Source organism: Adiantum capillus-veneris, chromosome 26, assembly GCF_014529385.1.
Source record: "Adiantum capillus-veneris isolate H3 chromosome 26, ASM1452938v2, whole genome shotgun sequence".
Taxonomy (NCBI): Eukaryota; Viridiplantae; Streptophyta; class Polypodiopsida; order Polypodiales; family Pteridaceae; genus Adiantum; species Adiantum capillus-veneris.
The window spans coordinates 94,775,549-94,799,277 of NC_140956.1; the positions used below are offsets into that span (position 1 = coordinate 94,775,549).

Here is a 23,729-nt window from a genome sequence, read left to right on the forward strand (position 1 = left end):
TTTTGTTGTGTTCAATAAGTGTTGGTAACTTTTCCCACTAATGTGCCTCCTGGAGGTATTCCTTTTGTTTCCTAGTGTGTACAGGAGCGTGTTGCTATTGATAGGATTTGGACCTTCATGGAATCTTTATCTCGACTCACTCTTCAAATCAAGCGCGACCATCGACACAAACAAGTGTTTCTTGTCCATTAGCATTGCCCCTTATCTTTTTTGCATCTACGATTGTCTGCTTTGATTGTGATTAGTAGCCCAATATTCACCGCATTTGCTTAGTATCAAACATTTAATTCAATGTAATTCTTTGTCATAATCACTTGTCTAGGTTTAAAAATCAAGCAGTCCGACTAAGCTAGTTTGACCAAGTTAGGTGTTAGAAATCTTCTCTTAATACCATGGGGAATGCCTTCCTAATAATCAATGGTTACTTAGGTTCTTAATCCGATTTAGGCAGCATTGTGTGAAATGTACTAGGGCTTTCTAGTGGGCTTGACCCTATTGACCTTTCGCTTAAGTATTATAAAGGGAGTTTACTAGTGTGATGAGCCTGGGGAGGTGTATCAGTGTTATATGACCCCCCAAAGTTACAAAATTAAAATGCTGAAAATGAACAAACAAAAAATCAAAGTGCCACACTGTAAAATCTTAAGCTGGAAGAGAAATCTCAGCTTGATTTGGTACTTCACTCACATGTATTGCCTATGGTACTAGAGCCCTAGAGGTTCCCAGTGTGGGCGCTTTTCCTTGAAAAGCAAAAAACCCAAGGCATACAAAATAAGCACACACATCAAATTGAATCACTGTGAAAAGACTTTGGGGGTCAAAGAAAAAGTAATCAGTCAGGCGATGATTTCATGAGAAATTCCTTTTATGGTAGCTTAACTACAAGGTCTTCTAGATATAGCCTCTAGTCAGCCCTCGAACATGAATACTTGGCTCTCGCGATTAAACAACTTAATTGACCACAGAAAATTAAGAAGCTTACCCATGGTATTGATATTCGATCTCTAGTGCCTTTCGATCGTCAAATTAGCGACCCCAGACTTGTTTAATTTTTTACCTTTACATCTGTTTATGCATTTGATTACATTGCAATTTAATGTTCATTGATGACAAATTGTTTGAAATTCTTTTACCAATCAATTTGTCTACCTAAAACTGCATATGCTTTTTAATCACTTATGAGAATGCAATTATTGTGCCAATGTTGTTTGATTTTGCAGTGACTGAAGAAGGCTAAGGACATTCATCTCAAATGCTCTTCCACCTCGACGAACGAGCTTCAACTCAATAGCTTCCGAGGACGGAATCTACATCAGGAAGGGGGTCATGTTAACCCTCACGGCTCACGGACACCCCATCACCTACGACGGACATGTATTATGTATTTGGTAGAGTCAGGTACTGGGCTTGTCGAACCAATAGGAAAAGGGTAAGAGTGATCGCCGATGAGAGGCGCACTCTAACTGGGACATTCAAGGGATTAGTTGTCTAAGCATGGGCGCCCAAGTGTGAATGGGGTGAGCTCATATAAAAGCCAACTAAACCTAAAATTCATTCATTCTCTCATTTGTGCAATAGAAGAGTGTTCTTGCTCCATCTCCATCTCCATCTTCTTCTTCTTCACCTCCTTGTGTGCGTGTGTATGTGAGAGAGAGAGTGTGTGTGTGTGTGTGTGTGATCGAGCATTGCTACGAAGGCACGGCGGCGGCGAAGCGGTTGAGCACGGCACGACTGCAGCTTCTTCTTCATCGCGGCGAGGAATCCACCACGAAGGCGAGCGTAGAGCGGTGAGTGACACACCCTTTGCTCTCTTGAGCTTGCTAGATTAGTCTTGTTGTGTGCTTGGAGCCATTTGTGGCTCGCACACGGTCTATCAGCAAGTCCCTTGCTTCGACAGTGCGGCAAGGAGCGCACAATTGTTCCCAAACACCTTTTCCATAGCTCCCCTTGTGACCTTTCCTTCTTCCATTGCCCTCTGCCAACATGAGGACACCAGGCCGCAGATGTACACCTAGAGCCACACCCAAAGCTTCTGAAGAGAAGCAGATTAGGATGAAAGGAGCTCATTCAAAACTCCTAGTAGCAGTCGCAATAAGCCTCATACCAGCAAGAACGAGCATCGCAGCAGTAGTGGTACTATAGCCCCCAAAGAGAGGTAGAACATTGATCAATTAGAGATGACAGAGAGCATGGGAAAATTCTATGGTGCACAAGTGAACATATCCACAACAAAGAAGAGGGGTAAGTACTGTTACTTTACATGGTTGGCAATGTACCATTTGGTTTGGTTGCATGTTAATTAAGGTATCATAAGACATTATCTGCATGTTGGTTGCATGTTAAGTACTTTATACATTTGGTACTATAGTTGCATGTATAATTGTTTCCTCTTGCTGTATTTTAGGGAAAAATAGAATGGATGAGTACCCAATACTCAACAAATTCTGCTATACTGCAGAAGAATTACATGAGGAGTATGGTTTGAGTCTAGAAGGAAAGGTTGCTAAGGACATATTTGACTATGATCTGCCAGATGATCAGTGGCTTACTTTTTTCCAACATCAATATCAGAAGAATGCAAAGGTCTACCTTCACCATTTGCAGCCTTCTTTCATTGATGATTGCAGACTTCTTTTTCATAAGGTGTACCAGGGTCCCCCATCATGTGGGGAGATTACAGCTAAGTTTTCTAGGTGTTGTGCTTTTGAGAAGTGCCATGCTGCTAAAAATGACCTAGCAAGACATAAAATTGCATGGGCAAGGTTTGGGGAGAGTGTGTTGAGCATGTGCAATATTAAACCTGGAGGATTGGAGAGGAAGGTGGAAAATTGGAAGAGGGCTAATGGAGCATTTCATGGTGGGCTATTAGGTCCAACAAGAAGAGGTAGTACACACAGGGTGCCAGCAATATGTGTAATATTGAAGAGGACAAAGTTTTAGTTGAACAGGTTATCTGAGTTGAGGGAAAATCTCCAACAAACGAAGAGAGTTTACTAAGGTTTGAGGGCTCAAATGTTGTCACAAAGAAAATTAAGGAGGATTTTTTTTTTTGAGCAATGCCTCGATGAACTACATCGGTTCCTTGTGACGTTGATGAGATAAAAGATGTGGAAGCTGATCTAAATGCATCAAAACGCATGCTATGTCGACTCAAAGGCACTGCGGAGATGAAGAATCTTGCTCTAGAAATGGAAATTGAATAGGTGTTTACTGAGGAAGTGCGTCGTGGACGGGATGCCGGTGAATCGTAGGCTTTACTGGTGCGTTGGTGTAGCGCACTCATTGATTTTGGTGCCGACTGAGGCATGCCTTCGGCGTCATTCTTTGATTTAATGTTGCTATCACATGTTTTTTTTTTATCCTTCTTCGTTTGTCGATGCGTCAATGTCCATTTTCTTTTGCTTCTTCCTTCTTGTGCATGCCGTGTGTGTGCGTTGTTGGTGCATATGTGATTGTGTGTGTGTGCTTATGGGTGTAGTGTATGTATGTGTGTGTACATGTATATACTTGTGAGTGAGTGTGTGTGTGTGTGTGTGTGTGTGTGTGTGTGTGTGTGTGTGTGTGTGTGTGTGTGTGTGTGGAAAGAGAGAGAGAGAGAGTTGTGAGGGTGAGTGGGTGTGTGTGTGTGTGTGTGTTTGTTTGTGTGAGTGTGTGTACATGTATATGTTTGTGAATGTGTGTGTGTGTGTGTGTGTGTGTGTGTGTGTGTGTGTGTGTGTGTGTGGAAAGAGAGAGAGGGCTGAATTTCCTCCTTGCCAACACAGAACGAGAGAGAGAGAGAGAGAGAGAGAGAGAGAGAGAGAGAGAGAGAGGTGTGTGTGTGTTAAGAGAGGGGCAGAGAGAGACTATTTTTGCCTTGGATAATGGATGAGAGAGAGAGAGATGGCATTTTGTTTGATGACAAATGAGAGAGAGAGAGAGAGAGAGAGAGAGAGACGGTGAGAGAGGTGTGTGTGTTAAGAGAGGGGGAGAGAGAGACTATTTTTGTCTTGGATAATGGATGTGTGAGAGAGAGAGAGAGTTATGGCACTTTGGCTGATGACGAACGAGAGAGAGAGAGAGAGAGAGAGAGAGAGAGAGAGTTGTTTGCTCTGATAATGGAGGAGAGAGAAAGAGAGAGGGTGGTGCCAAGGGTGGTGGCACCTCTATGAGCGCAAGGACAAGGGAGGGGGTGGTGGCGACAACCTGCAATAGAAAACATTTTTTTTATTTTTATTTTTAGTTTTTATAATTCTCCCCCTCTTTGGGTTAGTGCCCACAACCGAATCTTTCAAAAGCCGGCCATCATTAGCCCTCCCCTTTTGGCTAGAGGCATTCATGCCTCTAGCTCTGCGAGTTGGAGGGTTCTTCTTCCTCTGGAATATCTACCATGAACTCCGGATAAAACCTTAAGAAGTACCTTTTGAGCCTCCATCCATTGACTCTGGTCTTGTGAATTCGACCATCTGCTTCCATCAATTTGTAGCTACCATTGACGTATTGCCTTTTGATGATGAATGGCCCTTCCCATCCGGGCTGAAACTTCTTATCTTTCCTAGTTTCAAATCTATTGTCGTATCTCAATACTAACATGCCTTTCTTCAGACCCTTTTCCTTAATCCCTTGATTGAATGTGAGTCGGTGTTGTTCTGCTTGCATCGCATAGTAGTTGATCGCATCTTTCCTGTCTAACTGAAGCCTTTCTAGATCCAAGATGTGGTTGCGGATATGGGCAATTGGGCGATGTAATTGGCTAGCCATGACTCGCAAGCTAGATATCTGCACCTTGATGGGTAGAATGGCCTCTTTTCCATATACCAGATGGAAAGGGGCGAAACCTAGTGATGTTCCAAATGTCGTGCGGTAGGCCCAAAGAGCGGCCATGAGATGCTTATCCCAATCACTTGTGTGGTTATTCACCTATTTTGTGATGATTTTACAAATCATGCCGTTTACCTTTTCCACTAGACCATTGCACTGTGGATAGTACGGAGTTGAGTGTCGACATGTGATGCGTAGCTTTTTCATCAGTTCTGCCACCAAGTTGCCTCTGAAACTTGGTCCTCTATCAAATATTATCTCCAAAGGTGTGCCAAAGTGGCAACAGATGTGCTCAAATATGAACTTTTCCACTTCTTGGGCTGTAATGCGTGTGGTGGTTGTTGCTTCTGCCCATCCGGTCATGTAGTCTACACCAACTAGAATGTACACTTTACCAAACTGGGCCCTTGGTAAAGGACCAATCGCATCTATTACCCACTTTTGAAACGGGCCATATGAGATGTTAGGAGTCTGTGGCTCATATGAGATCACTGGATACTTGAAAAACTCTGCATGTTTTACACCAATGATGCACATCCCTGTTCAGACTAGGCCAAGAGAATCCTGCTTGTAGAATCTTCCTACTAGTAATATCTAGAGCAAAGTGGCCGCCACAAAGACCATCATGGCAACTTGAGATCACCTCCGTGATTTCACTGAAGATTGGCACTTGCCTGAGGATCTGGTCTTTGACCTTGCAGTACAAGGTGTTGTTTATAAGACAGTATCTTATTGCCTTTCGGACAAGCCATTGTTTCTGACCCTTGGTATACCCCTTCAGGACATTCTCCTATATCTAAGAAGCTTATGATATCAGGCATAACATTGCTACCCTGGAAGAAGGGCAGGTTCAGTTTGATTGCTCCTATGGGAACATCTTGTATTTTTTCCTTGGCTAGAGCATCTGCTTCTTGATTTTCTATCATAGGGACATGAAATAACTGCACTGTTTCAAAATTTCTTAAAAGATCCTTAACTTGGCGTAATTGGCCAAGAAAAACCTGATTTTTACAAACCCAAGTGCCATTTATCTGACTCTTGTAATCTAACGAGCCACTTAGAGATTCTAGATGAGACATCCATGTGTTGCATTACATACGGAAAGACTTATTCCATTGTTAGAATTACAAAGGGTCTAGGCAATAGATAAGAGCTAAAATTTGTAGTGGAAAACATCAATGCAATCACCGTGTGATCTACCATGGTGAATCCTTTTTCTAATGGGGTCATGACACGACTAGAGAAGTAGATAGGACGCATGAAAGAGGTTTGGGGGTCCTTCTGCATTAGTAAGTCCCCAAGTGTATCACTTACTACACTGGGGTAAACATAAAATGGCTCATGCCATCTAGGGGGTGCAATGGTGGGAAGTGAAGCCAGGATCTGTTTCATTTCGCTAAACTGTTGCTCATTTTCTTCACTTCATAGGAAGACATCTCCATGGGTGACTTGTTGTAAAGGGAGAACTACTTAAGAGAGAAAATGAATGAACCTGCTCAAATGCCTTACCTTCTAAAGGAAAGAGACCAATTGCTTAGCTGTTGTGGGTGATGACAAAGATACTAAAGCTTGAACCTTGCTTGGGTCAGCCTCAATTCCTTTGGCTAAAATTACATGACCGAGAAGAGTGACCTTGCTTTCACCAATGTGACACTTATCTATGTTAAGCTGGCCACCCAAGGTTTGCAGCCTAGTCAGGCCATCATACACCTTGCTCAAATGGAGGGAGCGAGAGCTGTAGATACAAAAATCATCTATGAAAACCCGTATTGAATTACCAAAATATGGCTGGAAGAAAAAATTTACATAGCGTTGGAATGTGGCCAGAGCGTTTGGTGAGGGCAAAAGGCATCACTCTGTAAGAAAAACATCCCCATGGTGTTATGAAGGTTGTCTTTTTTTGGTCTTCTTCTACAATGCTAATCTGGAAGTAGCCTGAGTAGCCATCACGAACTGTGTAGCACTCATGACCTGCTACCTCATTGAGAATCTTGTCTTGGAAAGGGAGGGAAAAATGATCCCTCTTTGTTGCTGCATTGAGACGTTTGTAGTCTACACAAACTCTCCACTTACGGTTCTTCTTTCGCGTGACCACCACTAGAGAGACCCACTTTGAGTCTTCGACGAGGTAAATGAAACCTGCCTGTAGCAAATTCCTTACCTCTTTGAGCAATGCCTCTTGCTGAATTACCCCAATCCTTTTGAGATTTTGCACTACAGGCTTACTTACTTCCTTGAGTATTATGCGGTGTTGCCCAGAGATGTACTCTTCTCTCTCTTCACTACCTAACTCACCTACAGAGCATCCGATGTAGCTTACTTGTATCCACCAAGGGTTGTGTACCTGATGGTCCCTCTTGGTTCTCCGATGGTGCTTCAGACTATGTCAATCTCTTTGGATCTCTGAGGATGACTCCCATCACTTCAATGCTATTGTTGCTCTCTTCAGTTTGTTGTCATCTCTTCTCCCAAGATGGTCAAAGAGTCATTGGTTAATTCATCTTCTGATGCCTCCAAGATCATGTTGTGTTGCTTCCCAGTCTTCATGGCGTAGATTATGGGCTTTCCCTTAGCATCCTTCATCTGGATCATCCTGGTACTCCATCCTGCTTAGCCTCATAGCCATGATACATGGTCTTCTGAGAATGATAAGGTAGCCCTCCCCTTTGTGTGGCATGACAAAAATGTCTACCTCCACTTCCGTGTTGAATGCCTTCACCTTGACTGCATTCACAATGCCTACGCACTTCACTTTGACATTATTTGTCATTTTAGCTCGACAGGGTGATGGCCTACTTACTTCTAGGCCTAGATGGTGCATCATTTTCTCACTCATGACGCATATCTATGTGCCACCATCTATGTAGATGTTTGAGATGCATTATCCCTTTATGTGGGCATCCATGATAGGTAGGATATCATATAGATTCCTCCTAGGGATAGCCCCAACTATCCTTGGTCTTTTCCTTTCATCTTTTCCTCCCTTTGAGAGGCCTCTTTGTGCCTAGCACGCTTCACTCCCACGGCATCTACTTCTTCTACTTTTTCTTTTCCTTTGTCCTTCTCTTTGACACACTCTTCTACCTTCACCTTTCCTTTAGCTTCAAGAGTGATGACACTTACTGCTTGGTTTCTAGCAGGTGGTGGAGGTAGGGATGGAATGAGAGGTTGTGGTGGTGGTTGTAGGGGCAGTTGAAGCATTTGGACCGGTGGAATCAGCTCTGGTTTCCTGGGCGGTGGTGGCCTCGCCCTTGGCGGAGAAATCTGATTCTATCTTACGCCTCTATTGAAGTTCTGCCTTCTTGGATGAGGACAATAGTACATGCCATGGCTGTCCTCTCCACATTTGTAGTAATGGTAGTCCTGATTCTTTCTTCGCTGCCCTCTTCCTTGCTCTGGATTTTTGGCAAGTGCATGCTCTTGCTGCACCAGATGTAATGGAAGATTCTCTAACTGGTTGGTGACTCGGTTGAGCAAGTCTTGTTAGCTAGTTCTTGTGACTGATTCCTCTGTTGCAGGTGTGGCTAGGTGTGGTTGGGCTCTACCCGGTTCCTTTTTCTCGGTAGTCCTAGCTTGTAGATGCAATTTCTTGGGCTACTTCAACTGCTACCTTGTCCTCCCTCAGCCATGCAACCAATTGTCCCCATAGGTCCACGAACTTTAATTCGTATGTTGCATATTGATCCATACCTCCTTGCTTCAACTCCATCAGCAATTGCCACAATTTTTCTGATGTGGTGCCTTCTACAAAGAACCTTAGAAATGCTACTCTTATCAGGTTCCACCTCTCCTTGGTGGCTTTCACCAAGACGTTGTACCATGATCTTGCTTCCACTTTCATTAACAGTGGAAAAATACGCAGACGTGAAGCATCGTCATCCCTTCCAGAGACGACACATGTTATTTCAAGATTATCTAGGAAATCTGAAGCATCTTTCCCCACCTTATTCGTGAAGGTTGGGAAGGAAACGTTTGCCATTGCAAAACAAGATTTTTTTTAAAAAAACTTTTTTTTCTTTTGTTTTTCTTAAACACGAGTAGCTTAGCGGCTTATAGCGGCTTCTTACGAGGTTGGGTGGATAGATCAAAACACAATGAAAATTGAAACATTAAAGGAGTGATGGTAATCCAACACGGGGAGGATAATGGGCTTTGGGGAGCTAAGGATCTCTCCTAGCACCGCAACACCAAACAAGAACATAATCTTCTATTGATAGAAGATCTTCCTATCTACATATATATGTACGTGCATGTGTTGCATAAACCTAAACGGAAAAATGGTTGGTCCATTATCCATGATATACAGAGTGTAGAGTACTCACTTATACCCTTACCATGCCTAAGTTGACAAGTCGGCACATCCACAGGAGGTCATCGCCCTTCATAGGCTCCACCTTCCCTTCACGTATGGAGTGATGGTGACATGTTTGATCACTCATAGACTTTTAGCTAGCAGCAGTTGCAAGTAGTTACCATAATCGTCTCGTTGCATGAATTCCACACCATTTCATTATAGATCATCTTCGGTCCACTGGGTTTCAACCGTAGTAGACAGTTTCTTCAAGATGAGCTGCATGAGGAGAGAAGGAAGGCCCTCTACCCACCTTCTGAAGCAGCGAGGACAGTATCCAAACCACTCGTCTCTAGGGCATGGAAACCTCTTTATCACCTCCACTTTGTGCATTGAAATCAAACAAAAACTCGATAACCAAAATGAAAGACCACGAAGTAGGATACCCAGTGTCTTTATGTGTATAGAATACATCCAAAATGCAACCTTGCTGATTGCATAAATGGTGAAAACACTCCTAAAGTGGCATGCCCAATGTTTCTATATGCAACGCCTGCAACGGATATGCCACCTTAAACTAGGACCACCTATGTCAAAGACCCTAAACTAGGACAACCTAGTGTAAACTTGGAAGGGTCAATCATGGGTAAATTATACCCGTAAGATCTCAAGCCTAAGGATGAAACTCTTGACCAAACCACTCAATTTTTTGTAGGATTGGTAAACTAGGACCTAGCTGGGACAATGAAGGATGAGCATAAATAAACAAGGGAAAATCTAGGTATACTCGAACCATAGTGGCACCCAAGTACTAAGCGTCACGGGGTCTTAAAGACCCCGAGCGATGGCATTGACGGGAGGGAAGTGAGACACAAAAATAAAAAAGGCACTTAGTCGTTACATCTGTCCAGGTTTACTTTTTAGTATTTTTGAGTAGCTTATATGTATGTTCAGAGGGGGGAGACATAGACATAAAACCAAAAAAAAAATGATGAAAAGTAATCTTGAACCTAAACAGTAAACTTGGACAAATGTAACGATTGAGCTCCTTTTTTGTTTTGTGTGTCACTTCCCTCCCATTGAAACAAGGGCCAAGCTTGATAAACTAGCACCTAGGATAATTGAGGACGAATGTAGATAAACAAGGGAAACTCTAAGTATACGTGAACATGGTTTACTTGGACCACCTCTCCTATTGTGTTCTCAACCAGGTGACAAACAAGGAAAAACTAGGACAGCTCTAGGCAAACTATCAACAAGGGCAACTCAAGCATAGGTAAACGAGGGCAGCTCTAAGTATACTTAAACCATGGCAACACCCATTGAACCTTGAGGATAAGCTAGGTCCATTCCATACTAGGCCCATGCGAGGACATTGGAACCTACAACCAAAGGTCCTCGTGATAGAAGGGGTGGATCTTGGTAAACTAGAACCTCGGATAATCAAGAATGAGCATATATAAACAAGGGCGTCTATCCCAAAAAAGTCCAAGCAGGCAAGATCTTTAGGCAAAGTAGGATCATTGCATTGAAAATCAAATATGACTTACTTGGACCACCTCTCCAATTGTGTTAACAATCGGGTGACAAACAAGGACAAACTAGAACAACTTTAGGTAAACTATCAGCCATGGTAACAACAAGGATGAGCTACCATGACAGGTAACAAGTAAAAGAGTTCTCGTGTGAAACTAGGTCTATGCAAGGAAACTGGAACCTACAACCCAAAGGTTCCATGACAAAAAGGGCAAAGCTTGGTAAACTACCATGGCAAGTAACAAGTAAAAGAGTTCTCAGGTGAAACTAGGCATATGCAAGGATACTAGAACCTACAACTTAAAGGTTCCCATGACAAAAAGGGAGAAGCTTGGTAAACTAGGACCTAGGATAATCAAGGACGAGCATAGATAAACTAGGCCAAGCGAGGGAAGTGGAACCTACAACCCAAAGGCCCCCATGAGGCAAAGTTTGGTAAAGTAGGACCTAGGATAATCAAGGACGAGCAAAAGAAAGGGTTTTTCCATCTTAAGACCAAGACAAAGTCAAAGATGCTTAAAGTGAAGGCTTCTAATAACAAGCTATTAGCCCCAAGCACCTTCAGCAACATGTGCACGAGCAGTTGGCTCAAATGCTTTCTCAGGGGGCAACTTCTTGGAATCCTCTAAGATCAAGAAGGTTGCCCCTTTTCCAAAGGCCAAATGCTCATACTTGGTGGTGACAAGCCGATTTCAACTTGCAAACCAATGGCCATGAAACCTACAACCCAAAGTTCCCTGTGGCAAAAAGGGTGGCACTTGGTAAACTAGGACAAGTATAAATGAAGAAAGAAAATAAGTATACTTGAACCATAACTCACCTATTTCAAACTACACCCTGATGACCTTTGAGTTGTAGGTTTCATGGCCATCGAGTTGTAGGTTTCATGTTCAACTAGAACCTAGGACAACCTAGGACAATCAAGGACAAACATAGATAAGCAAGGACAACTCTGAGTATACTTGAACCATGGAGGCACACAACATATAGTTGCATGGGTGAATGAAGCCGCATGAGAAGAGGCTGACTATTGCCATCATAGTGTGAGAGCTCAGTATAATGATCTTGAGCTTGAGGGTATGGGATGAAGTTGCCTGCATTGATGTTATTGCTGACGACTTGCAGCGTTTATCCTTCTTGCATGTTGGTGTTCACCAATCTCTTGATCAGGGGGTCTTGGTAAACTAAGTCGGTATGCTCATATGGCTTATGAAAGAAAGACCATATAGATTCCACTAACTTCAAAGACCGCACCATTGGCACTCATCAATCTCCGCAATGGAGGATGGTCTCCATGTGGACTCCGTTGACATGGGACTTGGAGCTGGAATGGAGATAACATCCATAGTTGAAGCTCCTTGAGGTAGAGCTCCATCTTCAACTTCCAGACTTAATAATTGTTATCATTAAGTTGGTCTATGATGTGATGCCTAGCTTTAAGAGAAGGGGTGGATCTCTACCATCTCGAAAGGTTTCAGATACCTTGAAAGAGAAGGGAAAGCAGTAAGACAAATGTCGATAAGAGGGTTTTTTCAAATGCCTTGGATGAGAGGAGCGAGCAGTAGGATGAATGTCACTAAGAGGGATTAAGGATCTAGTTGCTTGCAAGCTTGAGTGATCTATTAAGCTAATAGGGGCTCGATACCATGTAGGAAAAACCAAAACAAACACTAATACTACTAATCTTAAGCTAATGACTAATGTGCACAATGAATAGAAAAGATTACTCAATTGAATGTATGAAGCTGGATTGCACAACAATATGTTGAACTAATACAATACATGTTTACATTCATGAATGTGAGTTTATTGTGGGTGATAGCTAGAGCTAACTAGGGCTGAAATATAGGAGCTAATGCAGAAGGTAACTTGCCACTAATTTAGGGGTGATTGATGAGAGAAAATAGGACCTAATTTAGGTAAGGAGTGGGATGGAGCGCACTCCCACTTATGAACATTTTAACAGAAAGACCTTTTACAATGAAATACATTGGCCATGAAACTTATAACTTGCTCACATGATTCATGAAGCTTCAAAACATGCAAGGAATGTAAGCATAGAAGGAACTTAAATATTCTCACAAGCAAGTGGAGCAAAACTTGGACAATGTTGGGTTGGGTAAAATGGGCCCATGGTAACAAACAAGGGCGAGGAAAGACCTTCATGCAAAGAAAGCTAGTGACCATGAAAGCTAGAGCCATCTAACATGCTTCACGGAGCTTCAAATCATACAATAAATGTAAGTTAAATTGTAGCACCCATAAGCATAGAAACACTTTGAACATGCTCACAAGACACCCTTCAAAACATAAGAGCTGAGAAATCACCTAACCTATCAAACTTACATGCTTGTCATAGCAACCATAAGCAAACAAGGAACTTAAACATGCTAACATGATAAAACTTCAAACATTCAAGGAATGTAAACCGTAGCAACCATAGGCATGCAAAGAAGTCACTTAACCAATTAACCAACTCACATGCTCATCATAGCCTTCGTCAATACGTTTTTGAATGCGTGCGAGACACAATTGAGGTGATGCATGGTAGTCAGTCATGCACTCCTTCACAATGCTCTCCACAAATTGCTCCTTTGGCACAATTCTAAACTCGGGTCTGAGCTTGTTCCATTTCTCAATTGCTGGAAGAAGATGAAGATCCTCAATCTTTTTTACATTTATTGTGAACTTCCTTTCTTTGTCCTCGAACCGCTTCTTTGCCAACTAGTGCCATTCAACTTTCTCTACTCTTGCCCTTGGTGCCTTGGCTCTTGAGTTTATTTCAGTCTTGGAGGGGCGACCCGACTTTTGTACTAGGATGTGTATGTCAATGCCATGCTCTCTTGTGAGATGCCTCTCCATTCGCCACCTCACCAACTCAAAGTGAAACCATCCACGGCATTCATCGCTTGCACTGTCAAGCAAGCTTCCCATCATGCAAGAACACCTCCACATATGGCATCAACACTGACGACATGAATTGCATGCTACTACCCTCAATCTCCTTGTCATCTGTAGACATGTAGTAGTGTTAGTGTGTATACGCGCTTCACTAGGGGCACTTTTCTCCCACTGGGTTTTTCCCCCTGGACATCCGGTGTGAAAGGACACCTTATCTCTTAGGGTTTCATATAAGCTTTGTAGCTCTGAGTTTGTAAACTCTATTATTCTAATACAGAGAGATAGACTACAGAGATCTCGTACACAAGCTCTGTGTCTTCTCCTTCTCCATCTTCTTCCTACTCTGAGTTGTTGTCTTCCTTCTGTTTCCTGTTTCATCATCTTCAACAATTGGTATCAGAGCAAGGTAATTTCCAGAGCCTCTACTTGCGTTTTCGCGTCCGCGCACGCAATCGCAGTTTTCAGGCAGTTTTTGGAAAATTTGCTCGTGGGAGCATCCTCGACGTTCCGGGAGTATTCTGAGTAGGTGACCTGTGGTTTTACCCCCCTTTCAAAGCCGTTCGAGCCCTTAGAATTTTGTTCTGAGCAGCGTAGCAGAAGTTACTTTTCGGAGGCGTTTAGATCAAGAGGGTGTGCTTTTTGACAGATTTTCTTCAGGTAAACAGTTCTTTTGGGAAGCAGCTTGTCTTAGCTTTGTGCTGAGATTTTGTGTAGATTTTTGCTTGTATTGGAGAGGAGATTTTTGAATCTCTTGGAGGTTCTTTTGCTCTCTTGTGTGAATCCACAGTATGGATCAATCTACAGAGAAAGAGATTTTTGGTGCGTTTACATCCGAAGACAAATTGGATGGTACCAACTATTCTCTTTGGTCTTTTATGGCCAAAAATGTTTTGGTTGGTAAAGGATTGTGGGATTATGTATCTGGAGATGAAGTTCGTCCAGGTAGCATTGCACCTGCCATGCCTGGTCGTGGTGCAGCTGTTGGTGCAAGACCCTCACAAGTCACTCTAGAGCAAAAGAGATGGGATACTAAAGATGCACAAGCTATGGCTATGATTGCCTTAACACTAGAATGGTAATAGAACACTTTTATGTCCTTGGACACTTTTGTGTCCTGTTAAGTGACCATTTTGCTTGAATTATTTGAAGAGTATGAAAATGAATGTCTAGGTGCTATATATCCACAAAGTTGCCTTATGAGTTGAAAAAAACTTAGCATTTTTTTTTGAGTATCTATCTCACTATTAACCTTACTCTTGCACAACATTTTTGAACCTAAACTGTGTGAAAATACGGGTCCTGTTTTTGGCTTTTTTTCAATTTTTGGCAACTATACCACTCTAAACTTCATGTTTGTGAGGTTTAGATGGCTAGAGGTTAGGCCTTCATAGTTCTCAACATGTTTTGATGCTTGTAGGGAGAGCTAAGTGTTAAAATTGAAAGTTATGACCAATTTACAAAAATTGCATAATCTTGTTTTTTGGCCAAAATTAGCAGTTTTATGATTTTTTTGGTGGCTTTCTTGATATCCAAATTCATTTTTGATTGTGTAAGTGTAATGTATAACGTAAAGCTAATCTTCCTTGAGTTTTGGGGGACCTAATATGCTATATAGCATAGTATATGATGATGGTTGAGTTTTTTGATTGCTGAAGAATACGATACATTTTAGAGTAGCAAGTATAACTTTCTCAATATTGCTAGTTTCTTAGGCCAATTGTGTGTATTTTGTAGGTAGTAACCATATCTAATCATAGACTACAAACTTGGCTAGATATTGAGTAGTTTCTATGGGTTTCTAGAGGTCATAATGCTAAACCCAGTTTTTTCATGTTTGTTGTATTTAGCACTTTATCATTGCCCCCAAAGTTCCAATTGTAAGAGATCCATTATCCTTTTGACATGCTCCATGGCTCCTTTTGAATCCAAAGGACCAAAGGGAACTAAGAAAACATGTATATAGTATTTGTATTGAGCGTGACTATAGAAACTTTGATGATAGGTTCGTAGAATGGCAAAAATGCAACTTTTTTGTACCTATTTTTTTTTCCCAAAAAAAAATGGTGAGGTAAAAGCAACCATATTTTTTGTTCACCAATCCACTGAAGTTAACGGGGCATTTTATCTCATGTCCTACAAGAATCCCCACTTTTATTTATATGCAATCAACCGTAAGAAATTGTTGTTTTGGGCAAAATGCACTGGTCCATCAACTTTGGAGGCTTGTAGTGACCAAGGGATGACAAAAATTACAAGTTTCTCATTTTTCCCAAATGTAGTAGTTATTGAACTATAAGCTCATGAAAGGATTTTTCAAAATGAGTGGATCTACTATTGTTTTGGAATTTTTTCCCAAAACCCTGAAAGGACACTTTTATGTCCTGTTAGGTTACCATTCTAGTGTTAACCATAAAGAGGACAATCACACCACTTATCAGATCTTGCAGAACTTCTGAGAATGCTTGGAACACTCTGCAAGCTATGTTTGGAGGAAGAAACGCTGCCAGAATAGAGTTTTTGAAGAAACAACTTGACAAAATACAGATGGACGAAGGTGACGATATTGTCGAGCATCTTACAAAAATCAGGGATCTTAAAGAGAAATTGATTAGCATTGATGAAGTGATTCCAGAGAAGGACTTGGTTTCCAAAACACTCAATTCACTACCACCATCTTATTTGACTTTTCAGACTTCTTTGACTCTGTCTTTGCGAGCTAATCCTGAGCCTCTTCATTTTGAAGAGTTATTGGCTTTGCTATTGCAGGAGGATCAATCACGTAAGAACAAGTCTTTACAGGTGGATGGTATGGATCATGCTCTTGTTGTACAAAACAAAAACAAGGGTAAAGAGAGTGCTCATCACTCCAAGTCTAGTGCAGGAAAATCTTCAGAGAAGTCTAAAGGTGATTCCGACAAGTCCAAGAAGAAAGGTAAATGTCACTACTACAAGAAACCTGGTCACTACATTAGTGAGTGTAAAAAGCGAATTGCTAAAGAAAAGAAAAAAGAGTCAAGTTTGGTTGTTTCAGCTTCTGGTGATTCTTCTACAGCTAAAGAAGAGTCTGCAAACTTTGTGCAGGATTCTTATGCTTTTGTAGTATGTTCAGATTTTTTTGCTTACAGTGTTGACAAGACACAAATGATTTGGTACTTTGATAGTGGTGCATCCAGGCATATTACTTCAATGAAGGATTTGTTTTGTTCATTGGATGCAGCTCCATCAAGAAAGAAGGTGACATGTGCAAATAATGCTTCTTATCCAATCAAAGGCGTTGGTAAGATTTTGATTACCATTTCAGATGGTTCAGATTTATGCTTGCCAGATGTCTTATATGTTCCAGGGATCAAGAAGAATTTGTTGTCTATATCCTCTCTTGCAAAAAATGGTCTTCGGGTCATTTTTGAGGATGACAGATGTGTTGTACGAGATCGAGAGAATGGTTATTCTCTTATCACTACAGGTACGCTGGAAAATGGAATATTTGTGCTAGATCGTTATGAAAAGCAGATTCAGGTATGTATTGCAGAAACAAAGACTCAGGCCATGTAGGATGCTAAGTTGTGGCATGCTAGATTTGGGCATGTTAGTTATGGCAGTTTGATGACTTTACAACGTCATAATATGGTGCATGATTTGTCTTTATTGGAGATGCCACCAAGACATGTATGTGAAGGTTGCGTTCTTGGAAAGATACACAGATTTGCATTTTCGCAGGATGGTTCAGTTAGAGCGACACGAAAGTTTCAGCTTGTACATAGTGATGTATGTTGTCCTATGAGGACGCCATCTATAGGAAACGACCTTTATTTTGTGACCTTCATTGATGACTTTTCCAGGTTTTGTTGGGTGTATCCACTCAAAGCAAAGTCAGATGTGTTTGCAGTTTTTCAACATTACGTCGCCATGGTTGAAAATGAAACAAGTTGCAAAGTACAGACTCTTCGTACCGATCGAGGAGGTGAATACATGTCAGGTGCATTTAAGGATTTTTTGGGAAAGAAAGGCATTAAACACCAATGCACTATGCCATACACACCACAACAGAATGGTGTTGCAGAAAGGAAGAACAGGTCTTTAATGGAGACGGCTAGATGTATGCTCAAGGCTAAGAGTTTGCCTCATAAGCTATGGATGGAGGCAGTTGCTTGTGCAGCACATGTTTTGAACAGGTGTCCTACTCGTGCCTTGAAGACCATTACTCCATTTGAATCTTGGTATGACAGAAAACCTTCAATCAGTTATCTTCGTGTTTTTGGTTGTCTTGCTTATGCTCACATCCCTCAGCAGTTACGTGGGAAGCTTGATGATAAGGCAATCAAATGTATATTTGTGGGGTACAGTAGTGGAAGTAAAGGTTATAGACTTTACAATCCTGCTACAAACAAGATTTTTGAAAGTCGTGATGTAATTTTTGCAGAAACTACTGCTCAATCTATGGTTGCTTTTGATGTACCGCATATGTAGACACATGATGTATTTGAAGTTTTGCTTCCTTCTTTTATGGAGAATCAAGAATCACAACAGGTTGATAATCTTGATCAATCTTTTGATCAGCATGTGACACCTCATGATGTAGAGAAAATTGTGCGTGAAGAGCAAGAAGTTCTCAGGGAAGAAAGAACCTTGCCTAAATGGGTTCAGAAAACTTTGCAGGATAGCAAGTTGGATGCACCGTTGCCACGAAAAACACGTGCTGGTACTACTTTTGGTAGAGAGCAAGTAGATTTGGCTTGCTTTAGCACTCTTTGTGATGCAGATGAGCCTGATTCATTTGAACAAGCTTTAGAGTGTGTTCAGTGGAAAGATGCTATGCAGCAAGAAATTGATTCTTTTCATAAGAATCATACATGGGATCTAGTGGACTTGCCTACAGGTAAAAAGCCTATTGGTACAAAGTGGGTTTTTAAGGTAAAAAGGAAACAAGATGGTACTGTTGACAGGTACAAAGCAAGGCTTGTGGCAAAAGGCTATACGCAACAGAAAGGCATAGATTATGATGAAACCTTTGCTCCTACTTCTCGTGCATCCACAGTTAGATCACTAGTTGCAATTGCTGCTCATCACGGTTGGAAAGTGCATCAGTTGGATATCAAAACTGCTCTTTTGAATGGTGATTTGCAGGAAGAAGTTTATGTAAGTCAACCAAGTGGTTTTGTTGTAAAAGGTCAAGAGCAAAAGGTATGTAGATTGCGTAAAGCTTTGTATGGTCTCAAACAGGCTCCAAGAGCACGGTATGAGAAGATACATACTTATTTGATTGGCCAGGGATTTCAGAATAGTCCAACAGAAAGTACTTTGTATGTCAAAAAGAGAGATGGAGTTCTCATTATGCTAACACTTTATGTGGATGATATGCTTCTTACAGGCAATACTGCAGATGAAATTGAAGCTTTTAAAGATGCTTTGAGAAAAACCTTTGAGATGTCTGATCTTGGTTTGCTACATTATTACTTGGGTATTCAGTTTGTGCAATCAGAGGATGGCATATACATGTTGCAGGCAAAATATTTGCATAAAATTTTGGATAAGTTTGGTATGCAAAATTGTAAACCAATCTCTACGCCCGTAGAAACTGGATCAAAGTTGAGCATGCACAATGTTGGAGAACCTTTTGATGTACATACTTATGCAGCAGCGATTGGTTGCTTGATATATTCGGCAGGCAACACTCGTCCAGACATTCAATTTGGGGTTTCACAAGCAAGCAGATTTATGCACAGCCCAAGTATGCATCATTGGCAGGCTGTGAAGCGCATACTTCATTACCTTTCAGGTACCCCTAATCTTGCCATGTTCTTTCCAAGGGGGGATATGTATGGAAAGCACAGTTCTATGCAGCTTCTTGGTTACAGCGATTCAGATTGGGCTGGTGATTTTGACACACGACATTCCACAAGTGGCAATTATTTTTTCTTGGGAAATGCATGTATATCTTGGCTAAGCAAGAAGCAACCCACAGTGGCTACATCAACTTGTGAAGCTGAGTATAGGGCAGCTTTCACGGCAACAATTGATTGTGTATGGATACGCAGGTTATTGGCAGATCTTTGTGAGTGTCAACAGGCACCCACTACCATTTTCACTGACAGTCAGAGTGCTATGGCAATTGCAAGGAATCCAGTATTTCATGCAAGAACAAAGCACATAGAGGTTCACTACCACTATGTTAGGGAAAAGCTACATGCAGGGGAGATCACACTAACTTACTGTCCTACACAGGATAACATTGCAGATCTATTTACGAAGGCGTTATCACGAGAAAAGTTTGAAGCTTTCCGAAAAGCTTTGGGCTTACTCTCATACACATGATGATCTGCTACCTTGTACGGATTCACACTATCACTACAGGGGGGATTTGTAGACATGTAATAGTGTTAGTGTGTATACGCGCTTCACCAGGGGCACTTTTCTCCCACTGGGTTTTTTCCCCTGGACATCCGGTGTGAAAGGACACCTTATCTCTTAGGGTTTCATATAAGCTTTGTAGCTCTGAGTTTGTATACTCTATTATTCTAATACAGAGAGATAGACTACAGAGATCTCGTACACAAGCTCTGTGTCTTCTCCTTCTCCATCTTCTTCCTACTTTGAGTTGCTGTCTTCCTTCTGTTTCCTGTTTCATCATCTTCAACATCATCTTCTTTGCATACGCATGGCTGGCCTGCTTTCATTTTTGTATGACTTGGTTGCTCCTCCTTCAACTTGGTGTCACCTACCTCCTCACAATTGCATTTCCCTTTTACAAGTGTAGCCTTTGTTGGCTTTTTGTGGTGGACATGGGTTGTGTAGGCCTCTTCTCATCCTTCTTCTCATCCCAATCAAATGCATTCTCCAACTTCTTCTTAGGTCGTGGATTGGTAGAAGCAGGTGTTTGGGGAGCACCGGGTTGGTGCTCCCCCTCCTTCAAAAGGGCTGGCCTTCAAGTCTATCTGTCTTGCTCTCAGACGGGGACTACTTCGGACAGCTTTTGAAGGCGTGACCCCCCTACAGCCTCCCCAACCGGGAATGGTGGCTCAGTCCCATGCCCGCTCGTGGCCTCTTTCTTACCGCAAGCCTGTTTTTCTCCCCTTCTTGGTGCCATTGGAGTTGCAACACTTCTTGTTGCTCATCCACCCGCTCCACAAAATGTGTAGCCACAGACTCACAGGGGCCCCCCTTGTGTGCAATACCTCATTGCAAATAGCTCGGCAATGTTGCAGGCAAGCCCCGTTCCCTCAGATTTTGCATGCAAAGCGCTCACATGCCCCCCCCCCCCCCCCCTCTTGCATGATTTTGCATGGCTAAGGACACCCTCCCCCCAATCATGCGCCCTGTGCCAAATCAAATCCAAATTCCTTCCACCTCAGCCATGATTCGGGTAGGTTAGCTCCACCACGCCAGCAAATTGTGCCACATCAACAGGCCGGTCAGAGTTTACTTTTTATGGTGACGTGGAGTGTCGAGCTCCCCTCTCCCTTCGTGCCGAGCTTCCTTGCCCTTGATCCCACCACTTGGCCCTCCCTTAAGACCTCGTGTTACTGAGTCCTAAGGCAATGCGACTTCTTCATATACCTTGTTACTATCAATTTCTTTCTTCAAGAGAAAGGTACATATAAAAACCTTATCAGCATACACCAAAGATAATTTGTTTCCACTGGATTTTCCTTTTTGGTTATAAAGACCACCCTACTTTAGTTTCTCTACTAAACAATGATTTTCTTTACTCCCGAATTTATTTACATCTGCTAACAAAGCCATATCCTCTCCACACAAAGTGATCACACAAAGTAGCTATAGAATCATTGATCTTCTTTACACTTATGTGATTAAACAATGGAAGGAATGCTACTTATGATTGTCTCTATTGCTTTCCTAATGTGCTAGCTGTATTTTTTGCATGTTACATGCATAACTGTGTTTTAGCATTCAAATTCACTTGTCCTGCATTACTAAAACAAGTGTATTTCTCCATATGTATATTTGTGGAGTTGATAATGATATGTGTGAGATTTAGCCATGTGTTTTTGTGTAAAAAAACGAGGGTGGTTGATAAATTAGATTCGTATGCATGTTTTATGTGTATGGTAAAGAGTGCTAAATTGAGTAGAGGACTTTGATCCCTCTATGGCGCATTTCTCCATTGTCTCACTAAGTCCTCTTCTCTAGTTTATGCCATAGAATTCTCATCTGTGTAGGATATCCCCATGCCTTAGCCCAAACAATAAGGCTCTTGGATTGAATTTTGGGTACCTTCAAATGTCTCTTTTAATAATGACAACATTCCAACTTCCATCTCGGATAAGATTGCAAACCAAAAGGTAATTCGGAAACATTGCAGGCCAACAGTTGCTGCATAATATCATGTTTTCCATCATTTCACAAATCATAGATTATCATATATGGTTCCACAAATCTTGAAATCCTTATTACAAAGCTGCACTCATGGGAAAAAATCCATTTTGTATCTTGGCCGGTAACCAAACACACTTGCATGTTCACAATGCTATCTCTATGAGATGTATGCAGGGTCTTATGATGGCGAGAAAGGAATTGTGCCCTTCTAAGCATTCAGACCAGTTTGTGGCACTCAACTCAACTTTGGGGAGTGCCCTTCCTTGACATGATATCCTCCAGCTTCTATTGAATACTTCATGGCTGTAAATCCTTCAGCTTAAATACTTCATGGCTGTGAATCTTTTGTATCACAACACAAAAATCAGCACCTTATTATTGATAGTGGTCCACAAACTACACCCTAGCTGCTTCCATGCTTTGTTCTTTATTCTCCAGGCTTCGACTTCTATGGCCTTCTCTAGCATGCCGGCTGCTGCATATATTTTTACCATTAAACCATAAGCTGCTCCGTCACATTTATCTAGCTCTATTGCCTGTTCAAATGCCCAAATCCCCACATTCACATCAACCCATTTCCGGCAAGTGCGCAATAAGCAGTGCCAAATGGCAGGGTTTGCAGAACAAGGCATGCCTCGGATGACTTTGACTGCCTTTCCTAGGTGCCCACCATGTCCATAAAGGCCGACCATGCAGGTGAAACACTCTATATCCGGTTTCAAACCATACATGGCTTCCATGCTATCAAAAAGTTCTTCACCCTTTTCGATCAGACCCAGATGATTACACAAATTTAGTAGACAAACAAATGTCACCATATCTGGAAGGATGCCCTCACGCTGCATTTGCTCCAAACATTCCATAGCCTGTTTGTCTTGCCCATTCCGAGCATATCCTGAAATCAATGTGTTCCAGCATACAATGTTGCGAAAGCGAAGCTCTTCTAGGACACTTCGAGCCAGGTCAAGTGCACCACATTGGACATACATGTCAATGAGAGCACCACCCAATAGGATATCATGTTCCAGCAATCCCTGCCTTGAAACTTCATTGTGGATTTGCTTTCCCTTTTCAATGGCTTCAATCACAGCACATGCTTTCAAGATGCCAAGAAAGGTAACTTTATCTGCAGAAATACCCTCGTGTTGCATTTGTTCTAAACATTCCAAGGCCTGTTGGCCTTGCTCATTTCGAGCATAGCCCATGATCAAAGCATTCCAGCAGACAACATTGCGAGAAGGAAGCTTCTTAAGGACACTTTGAGCCTGACAAAGAGCGCCACACTGCACATACATGTCCACGAGAGCACAACCTAATACAATATCATGCTGCAGCAACCCTTGCCTCAAAATTTGGTCATGGACTTGCTTTCCTTTGTCAATGGCTTCAATCGCAGCACATGCTTTCAAGATACACACATAGGTCACGGCATCTGGACGAATGCTCTCATGCTGCATTTGTTCAAAACAATCTAGAGCCTGCTGGCCTTGCCCCTTTTGAGCATATCCTGCTAGCAAAGCATTCCAGCAGACGCTATTGCGAAAAGGGAGCTCCTCTAGGACACGGTGAGCTTGAGGAAGAGAACCACACTGAGCATACATGTCCACAAGAGCACCACCTAGTACAATTTCATGATCCAACAACCCCTGCCTCAAAATCTCCTCGTGAATTTCCTTTCCTTTGTTTATGGCTTGGATCACAGCACAAGCCTTCAAGATGCACACGTAGGTCACTGCGTCTGGAGATATGCCCTCATGTTGCATTTGCTCATAACATTCTAGAGCTTGCTGGCTGTGGCCCTTTTGAGAATATCCTGCGATCAAAGCACTCCAAGAGATGATATTGCAACAAGGAAGCTCTTTTAGGG

At 42.0% G+C, this 23,729-nt stretch overlaps 1 protein-coding gene across 1 annotated transcript in view; it reads right to left on the reverse strand.

Annotated features, from left to right (window-relative positions):
- Positions 1-21,555: 21,555 nt before the first annotated feature.
- LOC147423839 (pentatricopeptide repeat-containing protein At2g33680-like) overlaps positions 21,556-23,729 on the reverse strand; it is a 3,759-nt gene continuing 1,585 nt past the window's right edge. The window contains exon 2 of the mRNA XM_086501652.1: positions 21,556-23,729. This exon is cut by the window's right edge and continues 834 nt beyond it. Within this exon, the coding sequence (XP_086357778.1) occupies positions 22,213-23,729 (1,517 nt within the window). The 3' untranslated portion in view covers positions 21,556-22,212.